Here is a 12,391-nt window from a genome sequence, read left to right on the forward strand (position 1 = left end):
CTTCCATCCCAACTCGCGTATCATATCTGCCACACTCTCTCCCCTATTAAGTGATAATACAAAACGAGCTGCCCTTTTTTGCACCCTTTCGATGTCCTCCGTCAATCCCACCTGGTAAGGATCCCACACCAGGCAGCAATATTCTAACAGAGGACGAACGAGTGTAGTCTAAGCTGTCTCATTAGTGGACTTGCTGCATCTTCTAAGTGTCCTGCCAATGAAACGCAACCTTTGGCTCGCCTTCCCCACAATTTTATCTATGTGGTCTTTCCAACTGAAGTTGTTCGTAATTTTAACACCCAGGTACTTAGTTGAATTGACAGCCTTGAGAATTGTACTATTTATGGAGTAATCGAATTCCAACGGATTTCTTTTGGAACTCATGTGGATCACCTCACACTTTTCGTTATTTAGCGTCAACTGCCACCTGCCGCACTATACAGCAATCTTTTCTAAATCGCTTTGCAACTGATACTGGTCTTCGGATGACCTTACTAGACGGTAAATTACAGCATCATCTGCGAACAACCTAAGAGAACTGCTCAGATTGTCACCTAGGTCATTTATATAGATCAGGAACAGCAGAGGTCCCAGGACGCTTCCCTGGGGAACACCTGACATCACTTCAGTTTTACTCGATGATTTGCCGTCTATTACTACGAACTGCGACCTTCCTGACAGGAAATCACGAATCCAGTCGCACAACTGAGACGATACCCCATAGGCCCGCAGCTTGATTAGAAGTCGCTTGTGAGGAACGGTGCCAAAAGCTTTCCGGAAATCCAGAAATACGGAATCAACTTGAGATCCCCTGTCGATAGCGGCCATTAATTCGTGCGAATAAAGAGCTAGCTGCGTTGCACAAGAACGATGTTTTCTGAAATCATGCTGATTACGTATCAATAGATCGTTCCCTTCGTGGTCATTCATAATGTTTGAATACAGTATATGCTCCTAAACCCTACTGCAAACCGACGTCAATGATATAGGTCTAGGCGCTACAGTCTGGAGCCGAGCGACCGCTACGGTCGCAGGTCCGAATCCTGCCTCGGGCATGGATGTGTGTGATGTCCTTAGGTTAGTTAGGTTTAAGTAGTTTTAAGTTCTAGGGAACTGATAACCTCAGATGTTAAGTCCCATTGTGCTTAGAGCCATCTAAAGAACAAGAAATATTTACGGAAAATTGCGAAAAGATATTAAATGAAAATATTTGATATCCATATTTCCGTTTTTATATCGATGTATCTAAATAATGGCGAAAGGAAATACTGCCGATAGATATCTATATGCTTTGGAGAAAATATCGATGTATCTACTTCTCAACAACAGCCCTAAAATACACTGCCTGACAAAAAACCTGAAGCACCCAGAAGACATGGTCAGACGTCAGAGAAACTTCCTACGTGTACACACTATCTCCGGGTATGTAAATGATAAGAGCTGCAGTTCTCTGTGACTGGTGGAACGGCCACCAGAGGCATTAGTATTGTACGCGGCTAGAGTTGTTACCAGGACTGTAGAACGGGATGTCAACAGCGCCAGACAGTGAAGTATCAATGTTAAGGACACGGAGATGCCGCGTACTAATATGGGACAGCATTATCAGCACCTAACAGAGTTTGAAAGAGGCGTCACTTTGTGTCTCCATTTGGACGGATGGTCTAACGGTGCAGTATCCAGATTTGCGGGGCATTTGGATGTGGCAATAGCGCGATGTTGGACTGCAGTGGAACATGAGGACAGCCAAGGTTCTGGTGGACTACGTCTGACGACTACAAGGGAGCACAGAGCATACGCGTATTGTGCACCAAGCACATCGTAACCACCTCATATGTGCCTTGTATATGCATCCGCTCGCTCTTGGAAAGATCTGCACCTAAAGACTGGAAAGTTGCACAAGTCACGCCAATACGCGAGAAAAGAAAGAGGAGTAATGCTCTGAATTGCAGACCCATATCACCAACGTCGGTTTGCAGTAGGATTCTGGAACATAAACTGTGTTCGAACATTATGAACTACCTCGAAGGAAACGATTCATTGACAGATACTCAGCACGGATTCAGAATATATCGTTCTTCTGAAACACACCTAGCTGTTTTATTCCCACGAATTAATGACTGCTGTCGGCATGGGATGTGAAATTGATCGCATATTTTTAGATTTCCAGAAAATTTTCGACAGCGTTTCTCACAAGCGCCTTCTAATCCAATTTCGTGCCTATGCAGTATCGCCTCAGTTGTGTGACTGGATGTGCTATTTCCTATGAGAAAGGTAACAGTTCGTAGTAGCTGACGGAAAGTTATCGAGTAAAACAGAACAATATCTGGCGTTCCCCAAGAAAGTGTTACAGGCCCTCTTCTGTGTCTGATCTACATAAACGACGTAGGAGACAATCTCAGCAGTGCTCTTAGATCCCTTGCAGATGATGCAGTCATTTACCGTCTTGTGAATTCATCAGATGATCCAAAGTAATTGCAAAATCTTTTAGACAAGATATCTATAAGACACGAAAATTGGCAATTGACTCTAAGTAATGACAAGTTTGAAATCATCCACATAAGTACTAAAAAAAAAAAAATCCGCTAGACTTCGGTTACACGATAAATCGCACAAATCTAAAGGCTGTAAATTCAGCTAAATACGAGGGCTGTTCGGAAAGTAAGGTCCTATCGGTCGCGAAATGTAAATCACAGCGAAATCCAAAATGTATTATTTGCAAGATTTAGCTATATCTTCCAACTACTTTTCTACACAATCGCCACTCTGACTGAGACGTTTGTCGTAGATTGTTCCAACTTTCCAGTAACTTCGTCATAGAAAGCAGCCGTCTGTGCTTGCTTCAAGTTCTCTACCAGAATACCACGATATGGGTGCCCAAATCTTTATTGAGTACGCGCCGTGTTTAACTCTTCGGACGTAAACTCTGCCAGAAGTTGGAAACAGTTTTGAAATAAGACTCGCCCAATCAAATCACATTCTTTGCTTGTTCCATAGTCCAAATTTTATGGCTTCGCCACCACGTTTTCCTGTTAAGGGCCTTTGCGTCAGTAATGAGTGATTTTGGAACTCCAACACACCCTGCAAATTCCCTGCTGATGGAGCTCCATTCGAACTGTTGGTGTTGACAGGGTTCGTGAGTGGTATATTCAGTTCTGCAGCGTCTTTTCTATCTGGCGTCTTATTACTTTTCGTCAGAGTCCTCTTCAATGACCGTCTGTCACGATCACATAACACACACTTTCGTCTGCGTACAACCTGCAGCCTTGCCTAGCAGCTGCACCTATGTTCAAGGTCACATTTCTTGTGGTGTTTACATATTTCTGTCGAACCCTTGTGTAACCCTTACAAGATTTCAGGAGAAATTCTAGAGGAACTTCAGTGGGTATCCATGGATTGAAGACTTAGTAATTCTCGCGAAACCCTGTTGGGTAAATTTAGGTAATGGTATTCGAACAAGACTTGGCGACCATTGTGCTGCCACGGAGATGTATTCACATCTCGCGTAGAGATCATGCGATTCATGTAAGAGAGATTTGAGGGAGGAGAGAGTACAAAGGCATGCAGACAGTCATTTCACCTTCGCTCGATACGCGCATGGAATAGGAAAGAAATCACTAATATTGGTAGGATGTACTCTAAGCCGTGCACTGTGCAGCGGATATACAGGGTGTTACAAAAAGGTACGGCCAAACTTTCAGGAAACATTCCTCACACACAAATAAAGAAAAAATGTTACGTGGACATGTGTCCGGAAACGCTTAATTTCCATGTTAGAGCTCATTTTAGTTTCGTTCTTCCACCTACGCTCAATGGAGCACGTTATCATGATTTCATACGGGATACTCTACCTGTGCTGCTAGAACATGTGCCTTTGCAAGTACGACACAACATATGGTTCATGCACGATGGAGCTCCTGCACATTTCAGTCGAAGTGTTCGTACGCTTCTCAACAACAGATTCGGTGACCGATGGATTGGTAGAGGCGGATCAATTCCATGGCCTCCAAGCTCTCCTGACCTCAACTCTCATGACTTTCATTTATGGGGGCATTTGAAAGCTCTTGTCTACGCAACCCCGGTACCAAATGTAGAGACTGTTCGTGCTCGTATTGTGGACGGCTGTGATACAATACGCCATTCTCCAGGGCTGCATCAGCGCATCAGGGATTCCATGCGACGGAGGGTGGATGCATGTATCCTCGCTAACGGAGGACATTTTGAACATTTCCTGTAACAAAGTGTTTGAAGTCACGCTGGTACGTTCTGTTGCTGTGTGTTTCCATTCCATGATTAATGTGATTTGAAGAGAAGTAATAAAATGAGCTCTAACATGGAAAATAAGCGTTTCCGGACGTATGTCCACATAACATATTTTCTTTCTTTGTGTGTGAGGAATGTTTCCTGAAAGTTTGGCCGTACCTTTTTGTAACACCCTGTATAAAATATCCAGTATTGGCGTCCGTAATGTTCAGGATGCGTGGCAAGGTCAAACGGAATTAAATGATATTTGTATTACATTAGGCCTTAAGCTTGGGCTGCGTTTGAGCGGAAAGAAGCGAATACAGAGGAACGATTGCCGGCGAGCCTTCTCTAAAGTGTAAACGCTACTCGAGCGCAATCGATCTGCACCGTTTGTGTTCCATTCACGTTCGCACGTGCCCGCTCTTGTTCCAAAGGTTGTTGGTCCTTCCGCGAAACGTCAAAGAAAGATCGCAGGCTCTCCGCTTGGGCGCTCACTTTGTTGTGAACCGCACAGGTTCGCCTGTTTTCGCAAGCTTTTTTCGGTGCCATAACCTGTTACTCGCGTGTGTTTTGTGAGCGCTGTGGTGGTGTGATAAAAAGGTTCTAATGTTAATCAAATGATGAATGAGTGAGTTCTTTGTGAAGCGAGAGATTTGGAACACAGCATACAACATTTAAAAGTAGGATGGTTTTGCAAGAAACTGGCGAAGCAATGAATTAATTCTTTACGTCTTCGTACAGGCCGGTAATTCAGAGTGGCATGTTTTTATTCTTCTACGCCGCTTTTCTTGTTTAACCGCGAACAGCGTGCTTGCTATAGTCACATAAACGTTCTTCAGTCCAAGCTGTGCGTGTGTGTGTGTGTGTGTGTGTGTGTGTGTGTGTGTGTGTGTGTGTGTGTGTGTCAGATTTGGATTTCAGTGTCATACTGCGGTCGCCATTGCAAGTACTCTGTATTAATTCCGTCCTTTTTCAGACTTTACAGCCATTCCTTCTCTTCTTGTCGGTTTTCCCACCTTGGCACACGGCTGCCTTGGGGAACTTGGTACATCCCATCCTCTCGACGCCCTCTGGCCATTTGTGTTACGGTGTCGACTGCTTCTATCTTTAATTCCTGTTTTTCGTTTTGTTTCCGTACATCCTTCAGTCTTCTTTAGGTCTCTCATTTTACAGGTCTCCACTCCAGTCATTGCTTTCTGTGCAGATATACAGGTTTCTCATCGGTACACCAAAGTGGTGACTGCCATAACGTCGTAAAAATGTAATCTTATTTCCTATCTCATATTTTCTAAAGTGTTTATGGATTGTTCCACAGAACGTTTGCTATTTTAGATTTCCTCGGTGTGTGTCTGTCTTTACCATAACTAATTTTACACCTTGAGTAATTGAACGAGAACGTTTGTTCTGAATTTTTGTTCTCAAGGATTATTTTTTTTGCGTTACCGGCTCTTTTTTTTTTTGCAGTATGCTATTACCATTGTTTTCTCAATGGATATGTTTCTGCCTTGTTTTATATACATCTGATAAAGGTGATGTGCGGATCGTTGCAGTGTATTTTAAGTATCTTGATTTTTGTCTTCAGTTTCTTGGATTGTTTTTTGCGAATAATAGTGTTAAAATTTTATCTTCTGTTAATTTTTGTTACCCATGTCAAGATTTTGTTTTTCTGTTGTGGGTGATAATACTTACCGCTAGAAAATACTGGCGATATAGGACAGCCAATTTATTACATTTTTCGTCCTTTCATGTGGAGGTTTAACCACCTTTATCAGCTGCATAGGATAGCCTTGATTTTCTAACACTGTCGGTAATATAAACCAGGAGAAAGAATAATGAATAAAGGAATTGCATGAGGCTTTCCCAGTCCCAACATTATTTAAGTGACACGATGCACAGAGTGATCGCTTATTGAACAACTACAAATGATCACAAGCTCACTGAAATGCAACTTGCTGTGTTCATCTATGAGATCCAGAGTCCGTAGATAACAACGCTCAAATTGATGCTGTATTCTTTGACTACCGGAAGGCATTCGATACAGTTCCGCACTATTACTTAGTGAGCAGTATATGAACTTGGGGAATAGCAGTTTGCTAGTAGCCTAATCTCAATAATACTTCGTTCTTAAGGGGGCAAAATACCTTATGTAAACTAACTTCGGGAGCGCATTGAAAGAGTGTTGCAGAGCCGTTACCTTTCAGAACAGAAATATAATTGGTTTGGTAGATGTCGGAAGCTTACTGAGACTATTCGCAGATGATGCTGTTGTACACAGAAAAGTTGTAGCGTCAGAAATGTGTACCGAAATGCAGGAAGTTCCATGCAGTATGGATGCATGATGCAAAGACTGGCAGTTCAAATGGTTCAAATGGCTCTGAGCACTATGTGACTTAACATCTGTGGTCATCAGTCCCCTAGAACGTAGAACTACTTAAACCTAACTAACCTAAGGGCATCACACACATCCATGCCCGAGGCAGGATTCGAACCTGCGACCGTAGCGGTCACGCGGTTCGACTGGCAGTTGACCATCAACGTAAATAAAAGTAATTTTGTCCAACCAAATTAATTTCAAAGCGGAATTTTACGTGCCCATGCGATAGAGTGGGCGAAAATTAATCTTGTGCGCTATTAGTTTTATAGTTGTGAGGGACAGTAAGACACGGAAACTAACCAGTACTTCAGCAGCGCTGCTCATTCGCTACTGGAGTACTAGTTTTATAGTGCTTTATCGTGTTTCCTGCCCCTGTTAATACATACGGACGAAGCAAATATCGCACTGGACTAATTTGGGACCCCTCTATCAAGTAGGCAAGCAACGGCCTTGCCGCAGTGGATAAACCGGTTCCCGTCATATCACCGAATTTAAGCGCTGTCGGATGTGGCCGGCTCTTGGATGGCTGACCATCCGGGCCACTATGCACTGTTGCCATTTTTCGGGGTGCACTCAGCCTCGTGATGCCAATTGAGGAGCTACTCGACCGAATAGTAACGGCTCCGTTCAAAGAAAACCATCATAACGACCGGGAGAGCGGTGTGCTGACCACACGCCCCTCCTATCCGCATCCTCGTCTGAGGATGACACGGCGGTCGGATGGTACCGATGGGCCACTTGTGGCCTGACGACGGAGTGCCTATCAAGTAGGCGCGTAAAACATGGCTTTAAAAATCGTTTTGTTCGTAATGGGAAATAAATTACACTGTCCGTCGATGCTGGGCGTCGCATGAAAGATTTGATGAGTGGTGTTTGTCTGGACTGATTCCGCCTACACATTGCAGGAACGAAATTCGAAATATCCGTCGACACATCAGAGGAAATGCATCTGAGGACTCTTTGGAGAGACATGTAGTACTCGTGTGAAATACATGTGACATATGGAAACGCGATAGAACTCATGAGCAAAAACCTAGTTGCTTCTATTGCCGTATACTTTCAGTGATGCCTGTTTTCACCATTACGTTTGATATATCCTGTGGATATGCAGGCGGTCTAAAAACCATAAAATAAATTAAAAAACCCTCAGACGATGCTTAGTATGTTGTGCGGGAAGGCAAACTGATCGGTATTCAAGAAGGAACCCATGTCCGGAAACGCGCGGCTTGGGCGATGGAGAGTGTAAAAATGCGAGAACGAACGGTTATGACGGTTTGTTCCTATTCGTTTGGGTGACTGAAAACGGAAGGTATGCAGCACTTCAGCTATCTGTGCACTGCGTACGGACGACCTGAGCCCTAGAACATTGCTGCGCATGCGCTGTATTCCTCCACACAGCCATTGTGTGCTTTCTACTGGAGACCTTGTGGTCAGCTAGCGCAGTAACGTTGTTGACAGCATTGGGACAAGTATTAGTACACAGGTGCAAGAATGACCGACCTGGTGTTTGCATACGACAATGCGTATTGAATTGGGAGAGCTGTTCTAAGACTGAATGCGAAACGTTTGCCAAACAGACGTACCACCCATCACTGCACGTTCGCGGGTCCGGAACCGCGCGACTGCTAATGTCGCGGGTTCGAATCCTGCCTCGGGCATGGATGTGTGTGATATCCTTAGGTTAGTTAGGTTTAAGTAGTTCTAAGTTCTAGGGGACTGATGACCACAGATGTTAAGTCCCATAGTGCTCAGAGCCATTTGAACCATTTGAACGTTCGCGGTCACCGAAAAACGCCTCAGAGAAGCTGGAAAGTTGCGCGTAGGTATTTTGTACCTGAGGTGTGCCCATTGTAGAGTAGTAGCATTTTGTGCTAGGCACTTGGGAATACTATCGCTCTGCGTCGTGAAGACTGGGTGTTGTGTGATGTCCTTAGGTTAGTTAGGTTTACGTAGTTCTAAGTTCTAGGGGACTGATGACCGTAGATGTTAAGTCCCATAGTGCTCAGAGCCATTTGAACCATTTTGAATACTATCGCCAGTCTGGTGTTTGCCCACTGGTAGGTGCCGAAACGTGATGCGAGTCGTCCATGCTTGTCTCGGGCACTACAGTTGGAGGGGAAGGTGCTGACAATGTTGGAAGAGGACCCAGAAATCAGCACTCTACAGGTGGCAGAGGCACTGCACGCGAGTAAAAGCGCCCTGTGGCGTGTTGTCCATGAGCACCGGCTCCATCCATACGGGAAGTCCAGACATTACGGGAAGGAGACTATCCACTACGGGTAGAGTTCGCGCAGTGGTATTTACAACAATGCATACACCAGCCACAGTTACTGAGCTTGGTGCCAATTCATAGATGAATTGACGTTTACTAGGGACGGCATACTAAACTTGCACGACATACATGTTTCGGCGGGCGAAGACCCGCGTGCGCAGGTGATTCAGAATCGTAAACACAGGTTCGGTATTCAGATCTGGACCGGGATAATCGGTGACCATAACACTGGGCCATATCTAGTGCTTGACAGACCAACAAGACCAAACTACTTCACATTTATTAGAGATGTTTTACCTACCCTATTGGATGTAGTGCCACTAAGTGTTCGGATGGACATGCGGCTGCAACACGACGGAGCTGCAGCGGACTTTGATGGCGAAGTGCGAAATCACTTCGTCACGTATCCCAATCGATGGATTGGTTGGGGTGGACCACACATGTCCAATCGATGGATTGGTAGGGGTGGACCAGTTCCATGGCCAGCAAGGTCACTAGATCCGACACCTCTCGACTATTTTCTGTTGTGTAGTGTGAAGAGTATGGTGTGTGGCACACCTGTCACTTCAGCGGAGGACCTTATTGCTGAGCCCACGAAGCGATTGAAATACCTCAAAGACAACCGTGCGTACTTGCTCATATGCGTGAGACTCAGCATAGTCGATGCAAGCTTCGCAGTGACGTTGGAGGTGTGCAATTCGAAGCCTGTCTGTAATGTAGCCAGCGCGACGTGCTACTCATGTTGTGTATACACTACTGGCCATTAAAATTGCTACACCAAGAAGAAATTCACATGATAAACGGGTATTCGTTAGACACATATATTATCCTAGAACTGACATGTGATTACATTTTCACGCAATTTGGGTGCATAGATCCTGAGAAATCATTACCCAGAACAACCACCTCTGGCCGTAATAACGGTCTTGATACGCCTGGGCATTGTGTCAAACAGAGCTTGGATTGCGTGTACAGGTACAGCTGCCCATGCAGCTTCAACACGATATCACAGTTCATCAAGAGTAGTGACTGGCGTATAGTGACGAGCCAGTTGCTCGGCCACCATTGACCAGACGTTTTCAATTGGTGAGAGATCTGGAGAATGTGCTGAGTAGTCGAACATTTTCTGTATCCGGAAAGGCCCTTACAGGACCTGCAACATGCGGTCATGCATTATCCTGCCGAAATATAGGGTTTCGCAGGGATGGAATTGAGGGTAGAGCCATGGGTCGTAACACATCTGAATTGTAACGTGCACTGTTCAAAGTGCCGTCAATGCGACCAAGAGGTGACCGAGACGTGTGACCAATGGCACCCCATACCATCACGCCGGGTGATACACCAGTATGGCGATGACGAATACACGCTTCCAATGTGCGTTCACCGCGATGTCACCAAACACGGATGCGACCATAATGATGCTGTAAACAGAACCTGGATTCATTCGAAAAAATGACGTTTTGCCATTCGTGCACCCAGGTTCGTCGTTGAGTACACCATCCCAGGCGCTCCTGTCTGTGATGCAGCGTCAAGGGTAACCGCAGCCATGGTCTCCGGGCTGATAGTCCATGCTGTTGCAAACGTCGTCGAATTGTTCGTGCAGATGGTTGTTGTCTTGCAAACGTCCCCATCTGTTGACTCAGGGATCGAGACGTGGCTGCTCGATCCGTTATAGTCATGTGGATAAGATGCCTGTCATCTCGACTGCTAGTGATACGAGTCCGTTGGGATCCAGCACGGCGTTCCGTATTACGCTCCTGAACCTACCGATTCCATATTCTCCTAACAGTCATTGGATCTCGACCAACGCGAGCAGCAGTGTCGCGATACGATAAACAGCAATCGCGATAGGCTACAATCCGACGTTTATCAATATCGGAAACGTGATGGTACGCATTTCTCCTCCTTACACGAGGCATGACAATAACGTTTCACCAGGCCATCCCGGTCAACTGGCGTCTGTGTATGAGAAATCGTTTGGAAACTTTCCTCATGTCAGCACGTTGTAGGTGTCGCCACCGGCGCCAACCTTGTGTGAATGCGCTGAAAAGCTAATCATTTGCATATCACAGCATCTTCTTCCTGTCGGTTAAATTTCGCGTCTGTAGCACGTCACCTTCGTGGTGTAGCAATTTTAATGGCCAGTAGTATATTTGTGTAATGTGGAACGCGCGCACATCTCAGACTTCGAAGTTCTCCAGAACCCAAGCCGCGCGTTTCTGGATGTGGGTTCCTATTTGAAACCCGCTCAGTGTTGCTTTCTGCACAACATACTAACCGTTGTTTGTGTTTCTTTGGGACACATGTAGATATTGTTTGCTGACGTTGATCCACTGCCATTTGACCCTGGGTATACCGGGCTGTAGTTGCTGTTGTGGCCTTGTTTGCAAGTGAGGTGGTACACAGCGAGGGGCTTGTGTGTGGACAGGTGATGGCGAGGACGCGGTGAGCGAGGCCATCCTGAAACGCAGCCGCGGCGCCGGCGACCCGGAGGAGCTGCGTTCTGTGTCCAGCGAGGAGCTGCACCGCCGCCTCCAGCTGGTCGACCCCGAGATGGCGGCCAGCCTCCACCCCAACAACCGCCGCCGCATCATCAGGTGAGCTGCTAGCCGGCAGCGGCAACTTGCAGGCACCACTGCCATAGCTTCATGCCTTTACTGCGTTGTGCTGTCACAGCTAGAAATACTTTACGGTATACCAGTTAAGCCCGCACCCCTGTTCTTTACAGAATCTAATTCCCCAAGATAAAACATGAAATCTCCTAAAGCACATGTCGTAAATTGATACAATGTTGCAAATATAATGAATCGCCAAAGAAAATGGTATAGGCATGCCTTTTCAAATACGGAGATATCTAACATGCACAGTACGGCGCTGCGGTCGGCAACGCCCATAACAGCAATTGTCTGGCGCAGTTGTTAGATCCGTTACTGCTCCTACAATGATAGGTTATCAAGATTTAAGTGAGTTTGAACGTGGTGCTATGGTCGGCGCACGAACGATGGGACACACACAGCACCTCCAAGGTAGCGATCAAGTGGGGATTTTCCCGTTAGACCATTTCACGTGTGTACCGTGAATATGAGGAATCCGGTAAAAAATTAAATGCCGGCCGTTGTGGCCGAGTGGTTCTAGGCGCTTCAGTCGAGAACCTCGCTGCTGCTACGGTCGCAGGTTTGAATCCTGCCTCGGGCATGGATGTGTGCGATGTCCTTAGGTTAGTTAGGTTTAAGCACTAGGGGACGGATGACCTCAGATGTTAAGTTCCATAGTGCTTAGAGCTATTTGAACCATCAAATCTCCGACATCGCTGCGGCCGGAAAAAGATTCTGCAAGAATGTGACCAACGACGACTGAAGAGAATCGTTCAAAGTGACAGAAATGCAACCCTTCCGCAAATTGCTGCAGATTTCAATGCTGGGCCATCAACAAGTGTCAGCGTTCAAGCCATTCAACGAAACATCATCAGTATGGGCCTTCGGAGCCGAAGGCTCCCCGTGTAC

General features: G+C 45.8%; 1 protein-coding gene across 1 annotated transcript in view; it reads left to right on the top strand.

The window, feature by feature from the left end:
- Nucleotides 1–11,489, top strand: part of LOC124606172 (tRNA dimethylallyltransferase-like) — a 521,420-nt gene extending 509,931 nt beyond the window's left edge. The window contains exon 4 of the mRNA XM_047138138.1: nucleotides 11,317–11,489. Coding sequence (XP_046994094.1) covers nucleotides 11,317–11,489 — 173 coding nt within the window. The remainder of the gene's footprint in view (nucleotides 1–11,316) is intronic.
- Nucleotides 11,490–12,391: the final 902 nt, after the last annotated feature.

The sequence above is a fragment of the Schistocerca americana genome, chromosome 3, assembly GCF_021461395.2.
Source record: "Schistocerca americana isolate TAMUIC-IGC-003095 chromosome 3, iqSchAmer2.1, whole genome shotgun sequence".
NCBI classification, from domain to species: Eukaryota; Metazoa; Arthropoda; class Insecta; order Orthoptera; family Acrididae; genus Schistocerca; species Schistocerca americana.